The sequence below is a fragment of the Macaca thibetana genome, chromosome 12, assembly GCF_024542745.1.
Source record: "Macaca thibetana thibetana isolate TM-01 chromosome 12, ASM2454274v1, whole genome shotgun sequence".
Classification (NCBI taxonomy): domain Eukaryota; kingdom Metazoa; phylum Chordata; class Mammalia; order Primates; family Cercopithecidae; genus Macaca; species Macaca thibetana.
Window position 1 is genome coordinate 59,728,023 of NC_065589.1, and position 21,555 is coordinate 59,749,577.

General features: G+C 40.2%; 1 protein-coding gene across 2 annotated transcripts in view; it reads right to left on the reverse strand.

Moving 5' to 3' along the window:
• Window positions 1–18,568: 18,568 nt before the first annotated feature.
• The window catches only part of NUP35 (nucleoporin 35), a 283,449-nt gene continuing 280,462 nt past the window's right edge, over window positions 18,569–21,555 (reverse strand). For both annotated transcript variants that reach the window (XM_050752218.1, XM_050752219.1), the window contains 2 exons: window positions 20,461–20,625; window positions 18,569–19,201 (listed from right to left, as the gene is read on the reverse strand). In XM_050752218.1, the coding sequence (XP_050608175.1) occupies window positions 19,124–19,201; window positions 20,461–20,625 (243 nt within the window). In that variant the 3' untranslated portion in view covers window positions 18,569–19,123. The remainder of the gene's footprint in view (window positions 19,202–20,460; window positions 20,626–21,555) is intronic.

The following is a 21,555-nucleotide window of genomic DNA, read 5'->3' on the forward strand; positions in this document are numbered from 1 at the left end:
TATAAATCAGCCAGAACCAGTCCATGGCAGGTGACATCTTATCAAGAGAAAGTTACTGAAATCAGTCTGTTGTCCAGTCGAAGCTGTAGTTATGGCTTGTGGAATAGGGGGTTAGTCAGTGTCTAGCAATGGATGAGATGCAATTGTTTCATCTTGCTTATCTCCAGGCCAGTGCTTGTTTAGCTGCTAGAGAAAAAGAAAAACCTTGTGGCAGTTAGAACATGGCTTATTTTTTAAATGTAGGGGTGCATGATTTAACCCTTGCCTAGTATGGCCGTAGGTGTTATCATTTTGGTATCTTATTGCCACAGAGTCCATTCCACTAATCTTATGATCTCTATTTTATTAATGCTGGTCAGTTGTGTCTAAACTGCAAAAGGAAGGCGGCATAATGAAGAATGTCCTACCTCCCATCCCATCATGGCCAGGAGCTCAGTTTTTAAGGTTTCTCTGTGGTTCTCTTGGCCAAGAGCGGGTTCGTTCAGTAAACTGGGGGGCTTAGGATTTCATTTTTAGTTCTCAATATTCACAAGTACTGAGAATTAGAATGCTGACATCTTTATTCTGCCTACCGCAAAGAGTAAAAGCCAGTCTTTATAAAGGTCTAGCAGATCCCATGCAACCTAAGCTCCCACTACCTCTAATCTCTTTTCCTACTACTAGTCCCCTTGCTCACTGAACTCTAGCCTCCTCCATGCTGTTCCTTGAACACACCAGGCAAACTCCTGCCTTTGTTCTTAATGTTCACTCTGCCTACAATGTTCTTCCCCAGAGTCCATTCTGCTAACAACCTCATCCCCTTTAAATCTTTGCTCAAATCTCATCTTTTCAATAAAGCCTACCATGAGTGCCCTGTTTTAATACTCCAGCATTTCTTATCTTTTCTCCCCATAGCACCTATTGCTCTTTAACTTACTCTATACCTTATTTACTAGAATCATTTCCTACTGTTTCTTTCTGCTAGAATGTTAGCTCTGCAAGAGCGGGTAACTATCTTTCTTCCTCTGATGTATCCCAAGGCCTTGCACATATTAGGAGCTCAATAAATATTATAATACTTGAATTGGTTGTTGAATGCAGTTCTCCAAGTATTGACTGATGGAATGAGTTACATACAACCTATGCTGTTCTCGCAGCTCCTATAGACTGCAGTAGAGCTGCTTGAAACACTGAATTATATCCTCTTATTCTTACTCATTTCCAATTTTTAAATCAATGACATAAATCCATGCCAAAATCCAATATTCTTTTTATTCTGGCTTTTAAAAAAAAACTTTGAAGGCCGGGTGCGGTGGCTCAAGCCTGTAATCCCAGCACTTTGGGAGGCCGAGGTGGGCAGATCACGAGCTCAGGAGATCGAGATCATCCTGCCTAACACGGTGAAACCCCGTCTCTACTAAAAATACAAAAAAAAAAAAAAAATTAGCCAGGTGTGGTGGCAGGTGCCTGTAGTACCAGCTACTCAGGAAGCTGAGGCAGGAGAATGGCGTGAACTCAGGAGGTGGAGCTTGCAGTGAGCCGAGATCCCACCACTGCACTCCAGCCTGGGCAACAGAGCAAGACTCTGTCTCCAATCAATCAATCAATCAATAACTTTGAAAAAGAAAAAGTATTCTTAGAAAAATGTTTTAAGAAAAATATTTTGTAAAAGTATTTATGCCTGATCATTACACTCAAAAAACATTTCTGATCCTTTCTGATAAAAGTAAGTATGTATAATAGGACTAAAACCAAGCCTTAAGAAAGGTGGAAAGGAAAAAAAATGTAAAGGAAAAGTTGTCAATCTTCCTAAAATCTTAAATACAGCAACTGATTTTTATGTCAGATTTTCCAGCTTTTGTATTTAAATTTTACTCTAGGAGTTCCTGGGCAAGATGGCTGAAGAGCAACAGCTCCCGTCTGCAGCTCCCAGCGACATCAACACAGAAGGCGGGTGATTTCTGCATTTCCAACTGAGGTACCCAGTTCATCTCACTGGGACTGGTTAAACAGTGGGTGCAGCCCATGGAGGGCGAGCAGAAGCAGGGTGGGGCGACACCTCACCTGGGAAGTGTAAGGGTCCAGGGACCTCCCTCACCTAGTCAAGGGACTGTGCTATCCAGCCCAGATACTACAGTTTTCCCACAGTTTTTACAAACTGCAGACCAGAAGATTACCTTGTGTGTCTACACCACCAGAGCCCTGGGTTTCAAGCACAAAACTGGGTGCCTGTTTGGGCAGACACTGAGCTAGCTGCAGGAGTTTATTTTTCATACCCCAGTGGCACCTGAAACCCCAGCGAGACAGAATCGTTCACACCCCTGTAAAGGGGGCTGAAGCCAGAGAGCCAAGTGGTCTCACTCGGCAGGTCCCACTCCCACTCTTAGCTTGCTGGAACCAAGCAAGTTAAGAACCACTGGCTTGAGATTGTCGCTGCCAGCACAGCAGTCTGAAGTTGAGCTGGGACACTTGAGCTTGGTGGGGGTTGGGGAGTCTGCCATTACTGAGGTTTGCATAGGCGGTTTTCCCCACACAGTGTTAAGGAAGCAACCGGGAAGTTCGAACTGTGTGGAATTCACCCCAGCACAGAAAAGCGGCTGTGGCCAGACTTCCTCTTTAGATTCCTCCTCACTAGGCAGGGCATCTCTGAAAGAAAGCCAGCAGCAGCCCCAGTCAAGGACTTATAGATAAAACTCCCATCTCCCTGGGACAGAGCACCTGGGAGAAGAGGCAGGCTGTGGGCACAGCTTCAGCACTGAAACGTTCCCACCCGCTGACTCTGAAGTGAGCAGCGGATCTCCCAGCACAGCACTCCAGCTCTGCTAAGGGACAGACTGCCTCCTCAAGTGGGTCCCTGACCGCCATGCCTCCTGACTGGGAGACACCTCCCAGCAGAGGTCAACAGACACCTCATACAGGAGAGGTCTGGCTGGCATCAGGGGGATGCCCACTAGGATGAAGCTTACAGAGGAAGAATCAGGCAGCAATCTTTGCCGTTCTGCAGCCTCTGCTGGTAATATCCAGGCAAACAAGATCTGGAGTGGACCCCCAGCAAACTCCAGCAGACCTGCAGAAGAGGGGACCAACTGTTAAAAGGAAAACCAACAAACAGAAAGCAGTAACATCAACAAAAAGGACACCCACACAAAAACCGCATCCAAAGGTCATCAACATCAAAGACCAAAGGTAGATAAATCCACGAAGATGAGGAAAAACCAGGGCAAAATGCTGAAAATTCCAAAAACCAGAATGTGTCTTATCTTCCAAATGATCACAACCCCTCTCCAGCAAGGGCACAAAACTGGACAGAGAGTGAGTTTGATGAACTGGCAGAAGTAGGCTTCAGAAGGTGGGTAATAATAAACTCCTCTGAGCTAAAGGAGCATGTTCTAACCCAATGCAAGGAAGCTAAGATCCTTGAAAAGAGGTTAGAGGAATTTCTAACTAGAATAAGCAGTTTAGAGAAGAACATAAATGACCTGATGGAGCTGAAAACCACAGCAGGAGAACTTCGTGAAGCATACACAAGTATCAATAGTGGAATCAATCAAGTGAAAGAAAGGATATCAGAAATTGAAGATCAACTAAATAAAGTGTGAAGATAAGACTAGAGAAAAAAGAATGAAAAGGAATGAATGAAGACTCCAAGAAATATGGGACTATGAGAAAAGACCAAACCTATGATTGACAGGTGGACCTGAAAGTGACAGAGAGAATGGAACCAAGTTAAAAAACACACTTCAAGATATTATCCAGGAGAACTTCCCCAACCAAGCAAGACAGGCCAACATTCAAATTTAGGAAATACAGAGAACACCACTAAGATACTCCTCACGAAGAGCAACCCCAAGACACATAATTGTCAGATTCTCCAAGGTTGAAACAAAGGAGAAAATGTTAAGGGCAGCCAGAGAGAAAGGTCAGGTTACCTACAAAGGGAAGCCCATCAGACTAACAGTGGATCCCTCTGCAGAAACCCTAGAAGCCTGAAAAGAGTGGGGCCAATATTCAACATTGTTAGAAAAGAATTCTCAAACCAGAATTTCATATCCAGCCAAACTAAGCTTCATAAGCAAAGGAGAAATAAAATTCTTTACAGACAAGCAAATGCTGAGAGACTTTTGTCACCACCAGGCCTGCCTTATAAGAGCTCTTGAAGGAAGCACTAAATATGGAAAGGAAAAACTGGTGCAATCAAATTAGAACTCAGGATTAAGAAACTCACTCAAAAACGCACAACTACATGGAAACTGAACAACCTGCTCCTTAATAACTACTGGGTAAATAACAAAATTAAGGCAGAAATAAAGAAATTATTTGAAACCAATGAGAACAAAGACATAATGTACCAGAATCTCTAACACAGCTAAAGCAGTGTTTAGAGGAAAATTTATAGCACTAAATGCCCACATCAGAAAGCAGAAAAGATCTAAAACTGACATCCTAACTTCACAATTAAAAGAGCTAGAGAAGCAAGAGCAAACAAATTCAAAAGCTAGCAGAAGACAAGAAATAACTAAGATCAAAGCAGAACTGAAGGAGATAGAGACATGAAAAATCCTTCAAAAATTCAGTGAATCCAGGAGCTGGTTTTTTGAAAAGATTAACAAAGTAGATACACAGCTAGCCAGCCTAACAATGAAGAAAAGAGAGAAGAATCAAATAGACACAATAAAAAAATGATAAAAGGGATATCACCACTGATGCCACATAAATACAAACTACCATCACCTCTATGCAAATAAACTAGAAAATCTAGAAGAAATGGATAAATTCCTGGGCACATACACCCCCCTAAGCCTAAACGAGAAAGAAGTCGAATCTCTGAATAGACCAATAATAAGTTCTGAAATTGAGGCAGTAATTAATAGCCTACCAACCAAAAAAAGTCCAGGACCAGACAGATTCACAGCTGAATTCTACCAGAGGGACAAAGAGGAGCTGGTCCCATTCCTTCTGAAACTATTCCAAACAACAGAAAAACAAGGACTCCTCCTCAACTCATTTTATGAGGCCAGCATCATCCTGATACCAAAACCTGGCAGAGACACAACAAAAAAAGAGAATTTCAGGCCAATATCCCTGATGAACATCAATGTGAGAATCCTCAATAAAATACGGCAAACTGAATCCAGCAACACATCAAAAAGCTTATCCACCATGATCAAGTCAGCTTCATCTCTGGGATGCAAGGCTGGTTCAATATATGCAAATCAATAAACGTAATCCATCACACAAACAGAACCAATGACAAAAACTACATGACTATCTCAATAAATGCAGAAAAGGCCTTCAATAAAATTCAACACCCCATCATACTAAAAACACTCAATAAACTAGGTATCCATGGAACATATCTCAAAATAATAAGAGCTATTTATGACAAACCCATAGCCAATATCATACTGAATAGGCAAAAGCTGGAAGCATTCCCTTTGGAAACTGGCATGAGACAAGGATGCCCTCTCTCACCACTCCTATTCAACATAGTATTGGAAGTTCTGGCCAGGGCAATCAGGCAAGATAAATAAATAAAGTGTATTCAAATAGGAAGAGAGGAAGTCAAATTGTCTCAGTTTGCAGATGACATGATTGCATATTTAGAAAACCCCATCATCTCAGTCAAAAAACTCCTTAAGCTGATCAGCAACTTCAGCAAAGTCTCAGGATACAAAATCAATGTGCAAAAATCACAAGCATTCCTATACACCAATAATAGACAAACAGCCAAATCATGAGTGAACTCCCACTCACAATTGCTACAAAGAAAATAAAATACCTAGGAATACAACTTACAAGGCATGTGAAGGACCTCTTCAAGGAAAACTACAAACCACTGCTCAAGGAAATAAGAGAGGACACAAGCAAACGGAAAAACATTCCATGCTCATGGATAGGAAGAATTAATATCATGAAAATGGCCATACTGCCCAAAGTAATTTACAGATTCAGTGCTATATCCATCAAGCTACCATTGGCTTTCTGCACAGATTTGGAAAAAAACTAATTTAAATTTCATATGGAAACAAACAAAGAGCCCATACAGCCAAGACAATCCTAAGCAAAAAGTAACAAAACTTGAGGCATCACACTACTTGACTTCAAACTATACTACAAGGCTATAGTAACAAAAACAGCATGGTACTGGTACCAAAACAGATATATAGACCAATGGAACAGAACAGAGGCCTCAGAAATAATGCCACACATCTACAACCACCTGATCTTTGACAAACTTGACAAAAACAAGCAATATGGAAAGGATTCCCTATTTAATAAATGGTGTTGGGAAAACTGGCTAGCCATATGAAAAAACTGAAACTGGATCCCCTTCCTTACACCTTATACAAAAATTAACTCAAGATGGATTAAAGACATAAGCGTAAAACCTAAAACCATAAAAAGCCTAGAAGAAAACCTAGGCAATACCATTCAGGACACAGGCATGGGCAAAGACTTCACGCATAAAACACCAAAAGCAATGGCAACAAAAGCCAAAATTGACAAATGGGATGTAATTAAACTGAAGAGCTTCTGGACAGCAAAAGAAACTAACATCAGAGTGAACAGGCAACCTGCAGAATGAGAAAAAATTTTTTCCATCTATCCATCTGACAAAGGTCTAATATCCAGAATCGCCAAGAAACTTAATCAGATTTACAAGAAAAAAAACAAACCCCATCAAAAAGTGGGCAAAGGATATGAATAGACACTTCTCAAAAGAAGACATTTATGCGGCCAACAAACATATGAAAAAAAGGCTCATCATCACTGGTCATTAGAGAAATGCAAATCAAAATCACAACGAGACACCATCTCATGCCAGTTAGAATGGCAATCATGAAAATGTCAGGAAACAACAGATGCTGGAGAGGATGTGGAGATATAGGTACACTTTTACACCATTGGTGGGAGTGTAAATTAGTTCAACCATTGTGGAAGAGAGTGTGGCAATTCCTCAAGAATCTAGAACTAGAAAATACCATTTGACCCAGCAATTCCATTACTGGGTACATACCCAGAGGATTATAAATCATTCTACTATAAAGACACATGCACACTTATGTTTACTGCAGCATTATTTACAATAGCAAAGACTTGGAACCAATCCAAATGTCCATCAATGATAGACTGGGTAAAGAAAAAGTGGCATATATATACCTCGGAATACTATGCAGCTACAAAAAAGAATGAGTTCATGTCTTTGCAGGGACATGGATGAAGTTGGAAACCATCATTCTCAGCAAACTAACACAAGAACAGAAAAACAAACACTGCATGTTCTCACTCATAAGTGGGAGTTGAACAATGAGAACACATGGACACAGGGAGGAGAACATCACATACTGGGGCCTGTCAGTAGGGGGACAAGGGGAGGGAGAGCATGAGGACAAACACCTAATGCATGCGGGGCTTAAAACCTAGATGATGGATTGATGGGTGCAGCAAACCACCATGGCACATATACACCTATGTAACAAACCTGCAGGTACTGCATATGTAGCCCAAAACTTAAAAGTATAAAAAAACAAAAAAAAGAAAAAAAGGAAAAAAATTTTTACTGTAAAACTTTTTCATGTTGAACACTTCTGACAAGTCACCACAAGATGGAGGTACATCTGAAGTTTGAGTTAGATATGTTTTTAAAGTATTGAGTACATGAAAGCTGTTTTCAATAATAGACAATCGCCCAGGCCCAGTGGCTCACGCCTGTAATCCTAGCACTTTGGGAGGCCAAGGCGGGTGGATCACCTGAGGTCAGGAGTTCAAGATCAGCCTGGCCAACATGGTAAAACCCCATCTCTACTAAAAATACAAAAAACTAGCTGGGCGTGGTGGCAGGCACCCGTAATCCCAGCTACCCAGGAGGTGGATGCAGGACAATCACTTGAACCCGGGAGGCAGAGGTTGCAGTGAGCCGAGATTGTGCCATTGCACTCCAGCCTGGGCAACAAGAGTGAAACACCATCACATATACAAAAAAAAAAAGACAATCTATTTAAATGCCACTTGAAATTGTGCTTTAAAACCTGCTGCAAGACTTTACTACATATGAAAAAAAAAACCAACCAGGAAGAGATAGATGGTTTAAATTTATAAAATATCTTCCACTGATGAGCCAAGAAATAACCTGATAACTTAAGACATGACCCAAAGGCTCCAGACAAACCTTCTTCACCAACCCTCCTGAGACCAGCCTGGCCAGCATGGTGAAACCCCGTCTTTACTAAAAATACAAAACTTAGCCAGGCGTAGTGGCATGTGCCTGTAATCCCAGCTACCTGGGAGACTGAGGTAGGACAATCACTGGAACCCAGGAGGCAGAGGCTGCAGTGAGACGAGATTGTGCCACTGCACTCCAGCCTGGGTGACAGAGCAAGCTTCCGTCTCAATAAAAAAGAAAGAAAAAAGTTTGGAGTCCCTTCCCTGTGTCTTCGCCTCTATCCCAGCACACATTGCCCTGATGTTTCTCCCAGTTGGCAAAACATGGAGATCTTGGAGCTAAAGGATGCATATGTGTCCTCTGAGTCAGAGACGCTTTTTTGTCCCAAGAATGTCCCTGTGCCTCAGCCTAGACAATAAGTGCTAGCACAAACAAAATATATGAAGAAGTCAGCACTTTGATACTATTTAAATATTCAGTTAACAAATGTGTCCAGTAATTTACACTGAGATCATCCTTTGCACGTTGTAAAGTTTTAAGTATACTTTTTTTATATGACCAAAAAGAAATATTTTATTTGGCTTTATGTTTTTAAAATACAATCTTTTCAAATATTCTTTAATTAGTAGTTAATTAAGGAGCTGTGATTGGAACCCAGGAGATTCATGTAAAATATTTATCCAGTTCACCTAAGTTTAAGTGGTTTAAAAATCAAATAACCTTGGGGGTTGGGTCAAGATGGAAGACTAGAAGCAGCTCATGCATGCCATTCTCATGGAGAGGAAACAAAAGGGCTAGTGAACACTGACCCTGCAGGCCAATCATCTGAGAAACCACATCAGGATGCATCAAGGCAGCAGGGGGGCAGAGAGAGCAGAGAGGAGCGAAGCTGGGCACCAGCCTGTCTGGGCTTAGGGTGGAGGCAGGAGAATCTCTTCAACACAGAAAAAGATCAATAAGCGAGAGCCCCCTGGGGGACACACACTCTCCACAGGGACCTGTGCAAGACTGGGAACAGGAGAATCCTCCTGGCTCCCCTGCACCTCCCCCACTGTGCTTTGAGGACTGAGGTGGAGAGACACCGGGACATTTTGTAGGGGCAACACTCAAGTCCAAGGGGACCTCGACAAGCCTTGAGCCCCAGAGCAGACCAGCACTGGTGCCACAGACCCAATAGACGCTGTAGTCATGGTGCCTGGGAGCAGTAACATTACTGCACACCCCCTCGCTGGACAAGGCTTGGTGCCGGCCTCCAGCCCTGCAGAACCACTTCTGCCTGGACTCAGCCAGTGGCTGCAGCCTCTTGTCCTGGAAACACCCAGACAGCAGGGTGGGTGACCCCACTCACCCCACCCACCCCACTCACCCCTACTACTAGTAGCCTGGTGGGCAGTGCTTGCCAGAGCTTCCAGCTCAGGGGTCGCACTTCCGTGTGAACTCAGCCAGAGTTTGCAGCCCCCTATTGCCCAGGAAGCACCTGAATAACAGGGTGAGTGACCCCACCCAACCCCACTACTAGAAGCCAGGTAGGCAATACCTGCTACAGATTCCAGCCCAGTGGTCCCCTTCTGTGTAGACTTAGCTGGTGGGCACAGCCTCCTGTTGTCCCAGGAAACACCTGAATAACAGGGTGGATGACCCCACTCACCCCTGCAGCTGGCAGCCAGGCAAGCAATGCCTGCTAGAGCTTCCAGCCTAGCTGTCCCACTTCTGTCTGATTGTAGCACCCTGTTGTCCTGGAAAATACCCAGAGGACAGGGTGGGTGACTCCAGGAGAACCACACCTGCTAGAGCTTCCAGTCCAGAGGTCCTACCTCTGCCTGAATTTGCTGAGGGGCACAGCCTCCTGTTGCCCTGGAAATGCCTGGATGGCAGGGGAGGCAACTCCATCCACTCTCTTAAGAAGGGCCATACCCATTAAAGCTTCTAGTCCAGGGGTCCTGCTTATGCCTGGGCAGGCACAACCCTGTGGCCCCCCAGGAAGCACTCGGAGAGCAGATTATGGCTGACCCAGCAAGTATATGGCTTGTCTACAACTGTGAAACCTGCCTGAGGGAGCTCCATGGACAAGAACACACAACAAAAGAAAAGCAGGGGCCAGGTGCAGTGGCTCATGCCTGTAATCCCAGCACTTTGGGAGGCTAAGGCAGGCGTATTACTTGAAGCCACAGGTTCGAGACCAGCCTGGCCAACATGATGAAACCCTGTCGCTGCTAAAAATACAAAAATTAGTCAGGCATGGTGGCAGGCACCTGTAGTCCCAGCTACTCAGGAGGCCAAGGCAGGAGAATCACTTGAATCTGGGAGGCAGAGGTTGCAGTGAGTCAAGATTGTACCACTGTACTCCAGCCTGGGCAACAGAACAAGACTATGCCTTAAACAGAAGAGAAGAGAAGAGAAGAGAAGAGAAGAGAAGAGAAGAGAAGAGAAGAGAAAAGGAAAAGAGAAGAAAAGCAGGCACAGAGACAGTAATTGAGGGGGGAATCCTCCAAGACCCAGGAGCAGACTAGAATTAAGGCCAGTTGACTGAACTCACCTTATACCACAGTGAAACCACAAAGGGCATCAAAGAAGGTAAAAGAGGGGGGAAAAAACATTCAAAAGACAGCAACTTCAAAGATTGAAGGAACATCAGCCCACACAGATGAGAAAAAACCAACACAAAAACTCTGGTAACTCAAAAATCCAGAATGTCTTCTCATCTCCAACCACACTAGTTCCCCAGCAATGGTTCTTAACCAAGCTTAAATGGCTTAATGTCAGAAATAGAATTTAGAACATGAATAGGAATGAAGATCATCAACTTTCAGGAGAAAGCTGAAACCCAATCCAAGGAATCTAAGGACTACAATAAAATGATAAAGCTAATAAAAGACAAAATGATCCTTTCTACTTTTCAGTAGAAAGAACTACTGAATTGACAGAGCTCAAAAATTCACTTCAAGAATTTTATAATATAACCACAAGTATTAACAGCAGAATTGACCAAGATGAGGAAAGAATCTCAGAACTTGAGATTGCTTCTCCAAAATAACCCAGACAAAACTACAAACAAACAGCAAACAGAAAAAAGCAGGGGTTGCTATTCCAATTTCAGACAAAACAGACTTGCGACCAACAATGATCAGAAAAGATAAAGAAGGGCATTACACAATGGTAAAGTGTTCCACAAGAAGACCAAACTATCCTAATATATTAATATATGCACCCAACACAGGAGCACCCAAATTCATAAAGCAAGTTCTTAGAGACCAACACAGAGACCTAGATAACCACACAATAATAGTGGGAGACTTCAACACCCCACTGACAATATTAGACAGATCATCGAGGCAGAAAACTAACAAAGATATTTGGGACATGAACTCAACATTTGACCCAGGGGCCTAACAGAACTCTCTACCCCAAAACAACAGAACATATATTCTCATCTGCACGTGGCACACACTCTAAAATCAACCACATAATCAGTCATAAAACAATCCTTACCAAATTCAAAAAAAATTGAAATCATACCAAATACAGTCTTGGACCACAACACAATAAAAATGGAAATGAAAACTAAGAAAATCACTCAGAATCATGTAATTAAATGGAAATTAAACAACCTGCTCCTGAATAACCTTTGTTTAAACAGGAAATTAAGATAGAAATAAAGAAATTCTTTGAATAAAACAACATATCAGAATCTCTAGCACACAGCTAAAGAAGTGTTAAGAAGGAGAAGTTGGCTGGGCCCAGTGGCGCAAGTCTGTAAACCTAGCACTGTGGGAGGCTGAGGTGGGCAGATCACCTGAGGTCAGGAGTTCGAGACCAGCCTGGCCACATGGTGAAACCCTGTCTCTACTAAAAATACAAAAATTAGCCGGGTGTGGTGGTGTGCGCCTGTAATCCCAGCTACTCTGGAAGCTGATGCAGAAGAATCGCTTGAATTGAATGAACCCGGGAGGCGGAGGTTGCAGTGAGCTGAGATCGTGACACTGCACTCCAGCCTGGGCAACAGAGTGAGACTGGGAAAAGAAAGGGGAAAGGGGAAAAAGGGAAAAGGGAAAAGGAAAGGGAAAAGGAAAAGGAAAGAAAAGAAAACTAAACTTCAGGTCAATATCCTTGATGAGCATAGATGCAAAAATCCTCAACAAAATACTATCAAACTAAAACCAGCAGCATAGTAAAAAGGTAATCTATAAAAATCAAGCAGGGTTTATCCCTGGGATACAGGGTTGCTTCAACATATACAAATCAGTAAATATGATTCACCGCATAAACCAGAACTAAGCACAAAAACCATTTCAATAGATGCAGAAAAGGCTTTCAATAAAATTCAACATCCCTTCACGTCAAAAACTCCCAACAAACTAGTCATTGAAGGAAAGCACCTCAAAATAATAAGAGCCATCTATGACAAACCTACAGCCAACATCATACTCAATGGGCAAAAGCTGAAAGCATTTCCCTTCAGAACCATATCATGATAAGGATGCCCACTCTCACCACTCCTATTCAATGTAGTACTGGAAGCCCTGGCTAGAGCACTCAGTCAAGGGAAAGAAATAAAAAGCATCCAAGTAGAGAGAAAGTCAGTCTATCTCTGTTTGCAGACAATATGACTCTATACCTAAAAAACTCCATAAGCTCTGCCCACAAGCTCCTAAATCTGATACACAACTTCAGCAAAGTTTCAGGATATAAAAATCAGTAGCATTTCTAAACACCAAGACCGTCCAAGCCAAAAGCCTAATAAAGAATGCAATACCATTCACAATAGCCACAAAAGTTATAAAATACCTAGAAATACAGCTATATACAGATATATATATATGAGTATATTAAGTATTAACTTACAAGATCACAAGGTCCCACAATAGGCTGTCTGCAAGCTGAGGAGCAAGGAGAGCCAGTGAGTCCCAAAACTGAAAAACGGAGTCCGATGTTCGAGGGCAGGAAGCATCCAGCACGGGAGAAAGATGTAGGCTGCGAGGCTAGGCCCATCTCTCTCTTTTCATGTTTTTCTGCCTGCTTTGTATTTGCTGGCAGCTGATTAGATTATGCCCACCAGATTAAGGTGGATCTACCTTTCCCAGTCAACTGACTCAAATGTTAATCTCTTTTGGCAACACACTCACAGACACACCCAGGATTAATACTTTGTATCCCTCAATTCAATCAAGTTGACCCTCAGTATTAACCATTACACAGACTAAACAGACAACCTACGGAATTAAAGAAAATATTTGCCAACTATACATCCCACAAATGTCTAATATCCAGAATCTATATGGAACTTAAATTAACAAGCAAAAATAACCCCATTAAAAAGTCAGCAAAGGATATGAACAGATACCTTTCAAAAGAAGACATATATATAGCCAACAAGCATATGAAAAAATGTTCAACATCACTAGTCACAGAAATGCAAATCAAAACCACAATGAGATATCATCTCACACCAGTCAGAATGGCTATTAAAAGTCAAGAAAAATGTTGGCAAGGTTGCAGAGAAGAGAGAACACTTATACACTGATGGGAGGAAGGCAAATTGGTTCAGCCATTGTGGAAAGCAGTGTGGCAATTCCTCAGAGAACTGAAAACAGAATTACCATTCAACCCAGAAACCTCATTGTTGGGTATATACCCAGAGGAACATAAATCATCCTACTATAAAAATACATGCGCACGTATCTTCATCACAGCACTATTCACAACAGCAAAGACATGGAATCAACGTAAATACCCAACAACAGTAATAGACTGGATAAAGAAAATATGCAACATATACTCCATGGAATACTACACAGCCATAAAAAAGAACAAAATCATGTCCCTTGCAGCAACATGGATGGAGAGGCAGGCCATTATACTAAGCAATCTAACACAGGAACAGAAAACCAAATACTGCATGTTCTCATTCCATGTGTACTCAATGTGGAAGCTAAACATTGACTACACAAGGACACAAAGAAGGGAACAACAGAAGTTGGATGGTGGGAGAAGGGAGAGGACTGAAAAACTACCTATCATGTACCATGCTTATTATGTAAGTGACAAAATAATCCCTGTAACACACGATTAACATATGTAACAATACTGCATATGTACTCCTGGACCCAAAATAGAAACTAAATACCTAAATCTTAAAATGTTACAGTTGAACAAAACTGCATTCTAAAAAAAAAAAAGTTTTTATCCTATTGCTGTTACTACATATCTATGTGATCTTAGACATTAATGTATCTGTGTTCTTACCCTCTGTTCTAGTTGTTGTGTACCCTACAACAAATCAAAAAATGGATGATCAAATATGGTAATATACATATGAGAGAATATTATTCAGCCTTAAAAAGGAAATTCTGACATATGCTACAACATATATCAATCTTGAAGATATCATGCTAAATGAAATAAGCAAGTCACAAAAATACAAATACTGCAAGATCCCATTTATATGAGAAAGCATAGTCAAAATTTTGGAGCTAGAAAGAATAGCAGTTGCTAGGACCTGGGAGAAGGGGAGGGGTATTATTTAATGGATACTTTCATTTTTGCAAGATTAAAAGAATTATGGCAATGGATAGTGATGATGGTTGCATTTTATGAATGTATTTAATATCACTGAACATCTCTTAAAAACTGTTTTAAGATGAGATGGGCACGGTAGCTCTCACCGGCAACCCAGCACTTTGGGAGGCTGAGGTAGGCAGATAGCTTGAGCCCAGGAGTTCAACACCAGCCTGGGCAACGTGGCAAACTCTACTAAAAAATACAAATTAGCCAGAAATGGTGGTATATGCCTGTAGTCCCAGCTACTCAGGAGGCTGAGGTAGGAGGATCACTTTAGCCCAGGAGGTTGAGGCTGCAGTGAGCTGTGATTCCACCACTGCACTCCAGCCCAGGTGAGAGACCCTGTCTCCAAAAAAAAAAAAAAAAAAGTTAAGATGGTAATTTTTATGTAGTATGTATTGTACCACAAGAAAAAGTATTTTTTTAAAGAAATAACTGGCCATGCCCAATGGCTCATGCCTATAATCCCAGCACTTTAGGAGGCTAAGGCGGGTGGATCATCTGAAGTCAGGAATTGAAGACCAGCCTGGCCAACATGGGAAACCCTGTCTCTACTAAAAATACAAAAATTAGCTGTGCATAGTGGTGGGTGCCTGTAATCCCAGCTACTCAGAGAATCACTTGAACCTGGGAGGCAGAGGCTGCAGTGAGCCAAGATCCTGCCATTGCACTCCAGCCCACACAACAAGAGCAAAACTCCATTAAAAAAAAATTAATAACTGGAAGTACTCTGGATGCCCTAAGTCACATGCATCCCAAAAGGTTAGAGATAAACCACAAAAATTCAGAGGACAACCACATTGGTAAAGTTATGAGGGGTTCACTGGTCTGGAGCATGCTAGGACTGCCCCTCACTAATGGATAAATTATTTCACCTTGATCCTCCTACCATTAAAAAGAGATACAGCACTTTATAGGCTTCTGGATTTTAGCAACACAAATTGTAGACAGGAAAACTCCTTTGACCCATTTCTTATGTGGCTTAGATTTTAAAGGGGCCCAGAGTGAGGGCGTTTGGGAGCAAGTTCAGGCTTATAGTACAAATAACTTGACATTTAGGCCATAGGACCTGGCAAATCCCATGATGCCAGAGACATTCCTGGTAGACAAGGATGCTACATAGAGTCTCTGGCAAGCCCTGGTTGCATAAGTTGTAACACAGACCTTTAGGTTTCTGGAGTTAAGTCAGTCTTTCCGCAGCAGATAACTAGTCACTATTTAAAGAGTAGCTCCTCACATCAGAGCACATCAACTATGTGACCAGAGCTATCCATCACAAGCTGGGTATTGTCAGATCCACCAAACCCTAAGAATAGACCAGCATAGTAATAACTCATGGTACATTCAGGATGGTGCCCAAGCAGTTCCCAAGGCTCCAACTTTCATGAAAAGGTGGCCCATGTAACTTACCTCCAAGACACCAGCACCTTTCCCTCAGCTCATGGCTTCGTTGGGGTTCACCATTATCAGGTGACAGAGGAGGAAAAAACCCCGGGCTTGATTCACAGATAAATCAGCTTGGTATTTTACTGTAAACCAAAGACTGACTCCTGCCATAGTAGCCTGAGTAGACTTGAAAGGCACAGATAAGGGAAAAGCTCCCTAGTGGCCTGAGCTTCAAGCAATAAACCTGGTCAGCACTTTGCTCATGATGTAACATAAAATTAAATGCTCACCAGACTTTGTCATCTTTCTAGGAATTTAGCTTGCTGAAGGTGCATTTTCTAGTCTATTCCTCAGGACACACTCAAGGGAAACACGTTCCCTGAACTCTTGCACGTTGATAGTGTCTGAGGAGCTATTTTTATACTTAATCAGTTTTGGTAGATACAAAATCTTTCACTCACATTTTCTTTCTACAGATATCTTAAAGGGGCTATTCTTTTTCCTCCTGACATAGTGCTGCTGTTTTAACTCTTGCTCTTGTAAGTCAGTTGCTGTTTTTGTCTAGTCAAACCCAGTTTGTATATTGCCATTGGTTGTTCTGGTATAATCTCAGGTAGGCAGGGTTTTTTTCAAAGTAGTCATTTGATTTTGTTCTGTATGTTGCATTTTTTCTTTTCTGTCTCTAAAGTTTGTCATATCCCTACTAATCCTTTTTATCTCTTTTCTTTCTGATTTCTAAAAGTCCTCCATTTTTATTTTTCATTTCTCTTACGGTATTATCTGTTGTTCATCAGTTGTCATTTATTCTAGTCTTAATTTATGGTGATTTTTTCCTCTATTACTACTACTTCCCCAAGTTCTTCAATTTTATTTTTGTTTTCTCATATCTTGTATCATTTTCTAAACATCTTAAAACTCAATTTTAAGTATACTCTATAGCTTTTATTCATTTTATGGGCATGCCTTTCTGGTGTGCTTTCAATGTCTACAGGGATGTTATTTTTTTCCTTATACTCTTTAACAACCTTGCATTGACTATAGTTTCATATCATTTATTTTTGTTTGAAGTCAGCTTCTCTGAGGTTTTAAAAGGAGGCTTAGTTCAGGGTAACTTTCCTAACATCACAGATATTCCACTTTTGTTGTTTTTATATAGTGTTCAAAAATAAGACAGCTTGCTTTCTGAAATTTTCCTGGATCTTTTAAACTAAATGATAGATACAAAGATGGGTAGGATATGATACTGGGAGAAATAACAAAATATAGCAAACAAGTATTTTTGGCCCAAAAGCAAACTTCACACTCCATGAAGGCCTATGCAAATAAATAAAACACTCCCTTCAATAAACAACCCTTTTAATAAAATGTGTATTAATTCAAATACAAATGCAGAACGTGTAAAATGTAATTTAGTAGCCAGTTCTAAATTGAATAATTGAGTTCTACACATAATGAAATAGGATATAAATATAATCCTAAATTGGAAGAAAAAGACTTCAATGTAAAAGTTTTCAGATGAAAATATACTTTATAAATGCATTTTCATTCATGCCAGTACATTCCTCAGTATTACTTAGTAATACTTCCCAGTACTTTGGGAGGTCGTGGCAGGCGGATCACTTGAGTTCAGGAGTTCCATATCAACCTGGTCAACATGGCGAAATCCCGTCTCTACTAAAAATATAAAAATTAGCCAGGCATGGTGGTGCACGCCTGTAGTCCCAACTAATTGGGAAGCTGAGGCACAAAAATCACTTGAGCCCAGGAGGTAGAGGCTTCAGTAAGCCAAGATTGCACTCCAGTCTGGGTGATAGAGCAAGACTCTATCTCAAAAAAAAGATATTAATTATGTCCAGTGGGATACTGACATTGTAATTCCATGTAGAAATATTTTTTGATATATCCTCAAGTATTTAGAGTAAAATAACATTTTATCTGAGATGTGCTTTAAACAAAATAAAAGGGGAAGAAAAGAAACAAGTATGGCAAAATTTAATGGTAATTAAAGCTGGTATATAGTGGTTCATAACATATTTTCTCTTTCAAAGAATACTTAAAGCTTTTTATAATAAACTGCCCTTTCAAAAAATGTTCAATACATATTGGTATCATTTGGATATCCGTCCCCACCAAATCTCATGTTGAAATATGATCCCCGATGTTGGAAGTGGGGACTAGGGTGAGATGTTTAGATCATGGGGGCAGATGCCTCATGAATGGCGTGCTGCCTTCCCTGCAGTAATGAGTTCATGTGTGATCTGGTTATTGAAAAGTGTCTAGAACCTCCTTCTTCCTGCTCTCTTCCTCTCTTTCACCATGTGATATGCTCACTGTCCTTCAGTTTCCTCCATGAGTAAAGCATCACACTTCTTGTACAGCTACAAGTCAAATAAACCCTGAGCCAAATAAACCTCTTTTATTTTTAATAAATTACCCAGCCTCAGGTATTCCTTTATAGCAATGCAAACAGACTAATACACATATCATTGACAAGGTTTATTATCAAGAAACTTTAGTAGTAAGTTTTTAAAAAGAATGCTCGTTTTAGAATACATCAAGAGGACATTCTGTGACGGGACATATACAAACAAGGATAATTAAAATATTAAATACTATCTAAATTAAAAGACCATAATTCAAATTGCTAATTATAATCTTTGTGTCAGTAGAAATAACTACAGTTCCCCTTCATGAAATTCACCCCCACGTTCTCATGAAGACTAAGAAGTCTCACCACAATTTCAGTTATTTAATTTACAATAATCAATGCTGAGTTTTCGGTGCTGAAGCATGCACTGTTACAGAAAGCACAAAATCCTATTCACAGGGATTTTTAGTTTTCTTTAAAATGTATCTCAAGCATCTTTTAAAGTGCGAGCTACAAAAAGGCTGTATCCTTAATGAAAAAGGCTTCTTTCTAAAAGAAGTATGAGACAGCTATCCAATATTGCAGGAACGGTTATATAACTAACCGAAGGAACCAGCAGCACTCTGCTAACTCGGTTTTAGTGTAGCAACCTCCTCCTTGGTCTTCTACTACCAGCCAAACATGTACTCCATTGCTTTGGATACAAGACTTTCATCTTTTTTTGGCGTCTGTCTGTCAGAAATAACCTATTAAAAACACATACACACACAAAGCTGTTAGGTTATTGTTACTTCAGTGTCATAGTCAATTCTAGAATTGCTCATTTAAAAGAGAAACACCAAAATGCATGTATAGCACTGAATTGTATATTTTTAAAATTAATATATGGACTTAGAATATCCTTATGCTTTTAAGAATGCCAAAATTTCATTTCTTTGGAAAAGCAAATAATATCTGTTTCTTAAATTAGAAAATTTAATAGCTGTGTGCAGTGGCTCATGTCTGTAATCCCAGCACTTTGGGAGGTCAAGGTGGGCAGATCACTCGAGGTCAGGAGTTCAAGACCACTATGGCCAACATGGCCCCATCTCTACTAAAAATACAAAAAATTAGCTGGGCGTAGTGGCACGTGCCTGTAATCTACTCAGGAGGCTGAGGTAGAAGAATCAACTGAACCCAGGAGGCAGAGGTTGCAGTGAGCTGGGATCGCACCACTGCACTCCAGCCTGGGCAACAGAGTGAGATTCCATCTCAAAACAAAAGAAAGAAAACTAAATAAAACAAAAGCTGCAAAAAATGGGAAATTTAAAATAACAGTAACAGAAACTAAAGAAACAGTTCTAGAATGATCTCCAAATTTCAGAGGAAGTCAAAAAACTGAACTACCACTATCTGCCCTACTAAAGCACAAGTGTTTCATGTACTGTGTTTGCAGGACCTGTTTCTGCAGCTGGTTAAGTTCAAACACTTGGCTACTCAGTAGGAGACAATAATATACTGAATGAGGTCATAATACTTCTACCATTCTTCGAAGAACATAATTAACTTCTTTAAGCTTTTTTGAAATGAGAAATTTTTTTCTGTCTGAATGGGAGTTGGTCAATGTCTTCATTTCAATAACCAAAGCTACTCCAACCTAAGGTTCTGCACTTTGGATACCATCAATTTAGTCACCAATTTAATAGAGCTTTAATGCGCCCTCATGTCAAAGATGTACATGGGATACATTTTGTATGTATGCAAATATAACTTAGAAAAAGCTAAAACAACTCTCAAAAAATTTTAAGGAATGGCAAATAAATTGTTCTTTAATTCATGATAACTTTCCAGTTGGCCAAGATGCTAACTTTAAAAAAGAAAATTTTTAAAGTGTAAAGGTTTCATCAAGGTAATAGCCTCATCAAGAAACATTTAATAGCATACAAATCAATACAATGAAAAAGTTAAGCATGCTATGCACTCAGCCGCTAAGGTACATCTTTTTTTTATCTAATCCTTAAAATACCTGATAATCACTAGTAGAGGCTTTGTATGCTGTAGCAAGAGGTCTCATGGTAGAAATCCTAGGAGTACTTCCAGGTTGTGTTGGTGTACCTAGAGTTTTGATTGGTGGTGTAAAGGCTAAAGATGGAGATGATAAAGCACATCTGTCACTGCTTTCCATAACACTCTAGAGAAACAAAGAAACAACTCCTTTGTTTATAAAAGTAATACATATCATCCAGTATTACAGTCTACTTAGAAAGAAAATTTAATTAAAAGATAAGGATGAAATACTTTATTTGCTCTAATTAAACTTCCAAATAATTTTAAGCTTGAGAAAACATTTGCTCCTTAGGTAGCATGAGATTGAATGCTCAGCCAGAAATCTCACTTCAGTGACCTCAAACAATCTCAATACAACTATAGACCACAAAAATAAGAATTTCCTAAAACACTATGAAAAATCATCAAGGACAAAAAAAGTTCTTAGGGAAACCTGGAAAAGAATCAAAATCCAAAGATTTTTAATGCTCAGTAACCCCAAATGTTCTCTGGCCTCTGCAAACATTTGTTACAACACAGTATTATAACTATATAACTACACTGCTATAACAGATTCTAAGAATAGGAACCACATCTTGCTTTGTTCATTAATGTGTGTATACTGGCACCAAGCACAATGCCTGGAATGTAGTATAAGTTTACATATACTTAAAGAATGTTCACAATGATTTAACAAGCCACAAAGAACAGTTTAAATTGTACTCTGTACTATTTAATGAGTATATATAGAATAATTTTAAAATAGTTTGAAATAGAAATATTTTGAAACAAAAACCTTTGGCATTTAAAAGTTAACTATCAGTTGACATTCATACGAACTAATTCATTCTGAAATAGTACCATTCCATTTAAGTACTTTAAAGAATCTGGTATCGCTTTGCACAAGAAAGAGAATGAATTAGTAGTCAAGAGACCTAAAATCTAGGCCTCATCTGTAACAACTCTGGACAAGTTACTTAAGTTCTCTCTGTTTCTTTCCTTTATCTGAAAAATGAAGAAGTGAGGACAGATTATCTCTAAATTCTAAAGTCTATGATTAAATACCTTCGGCTTA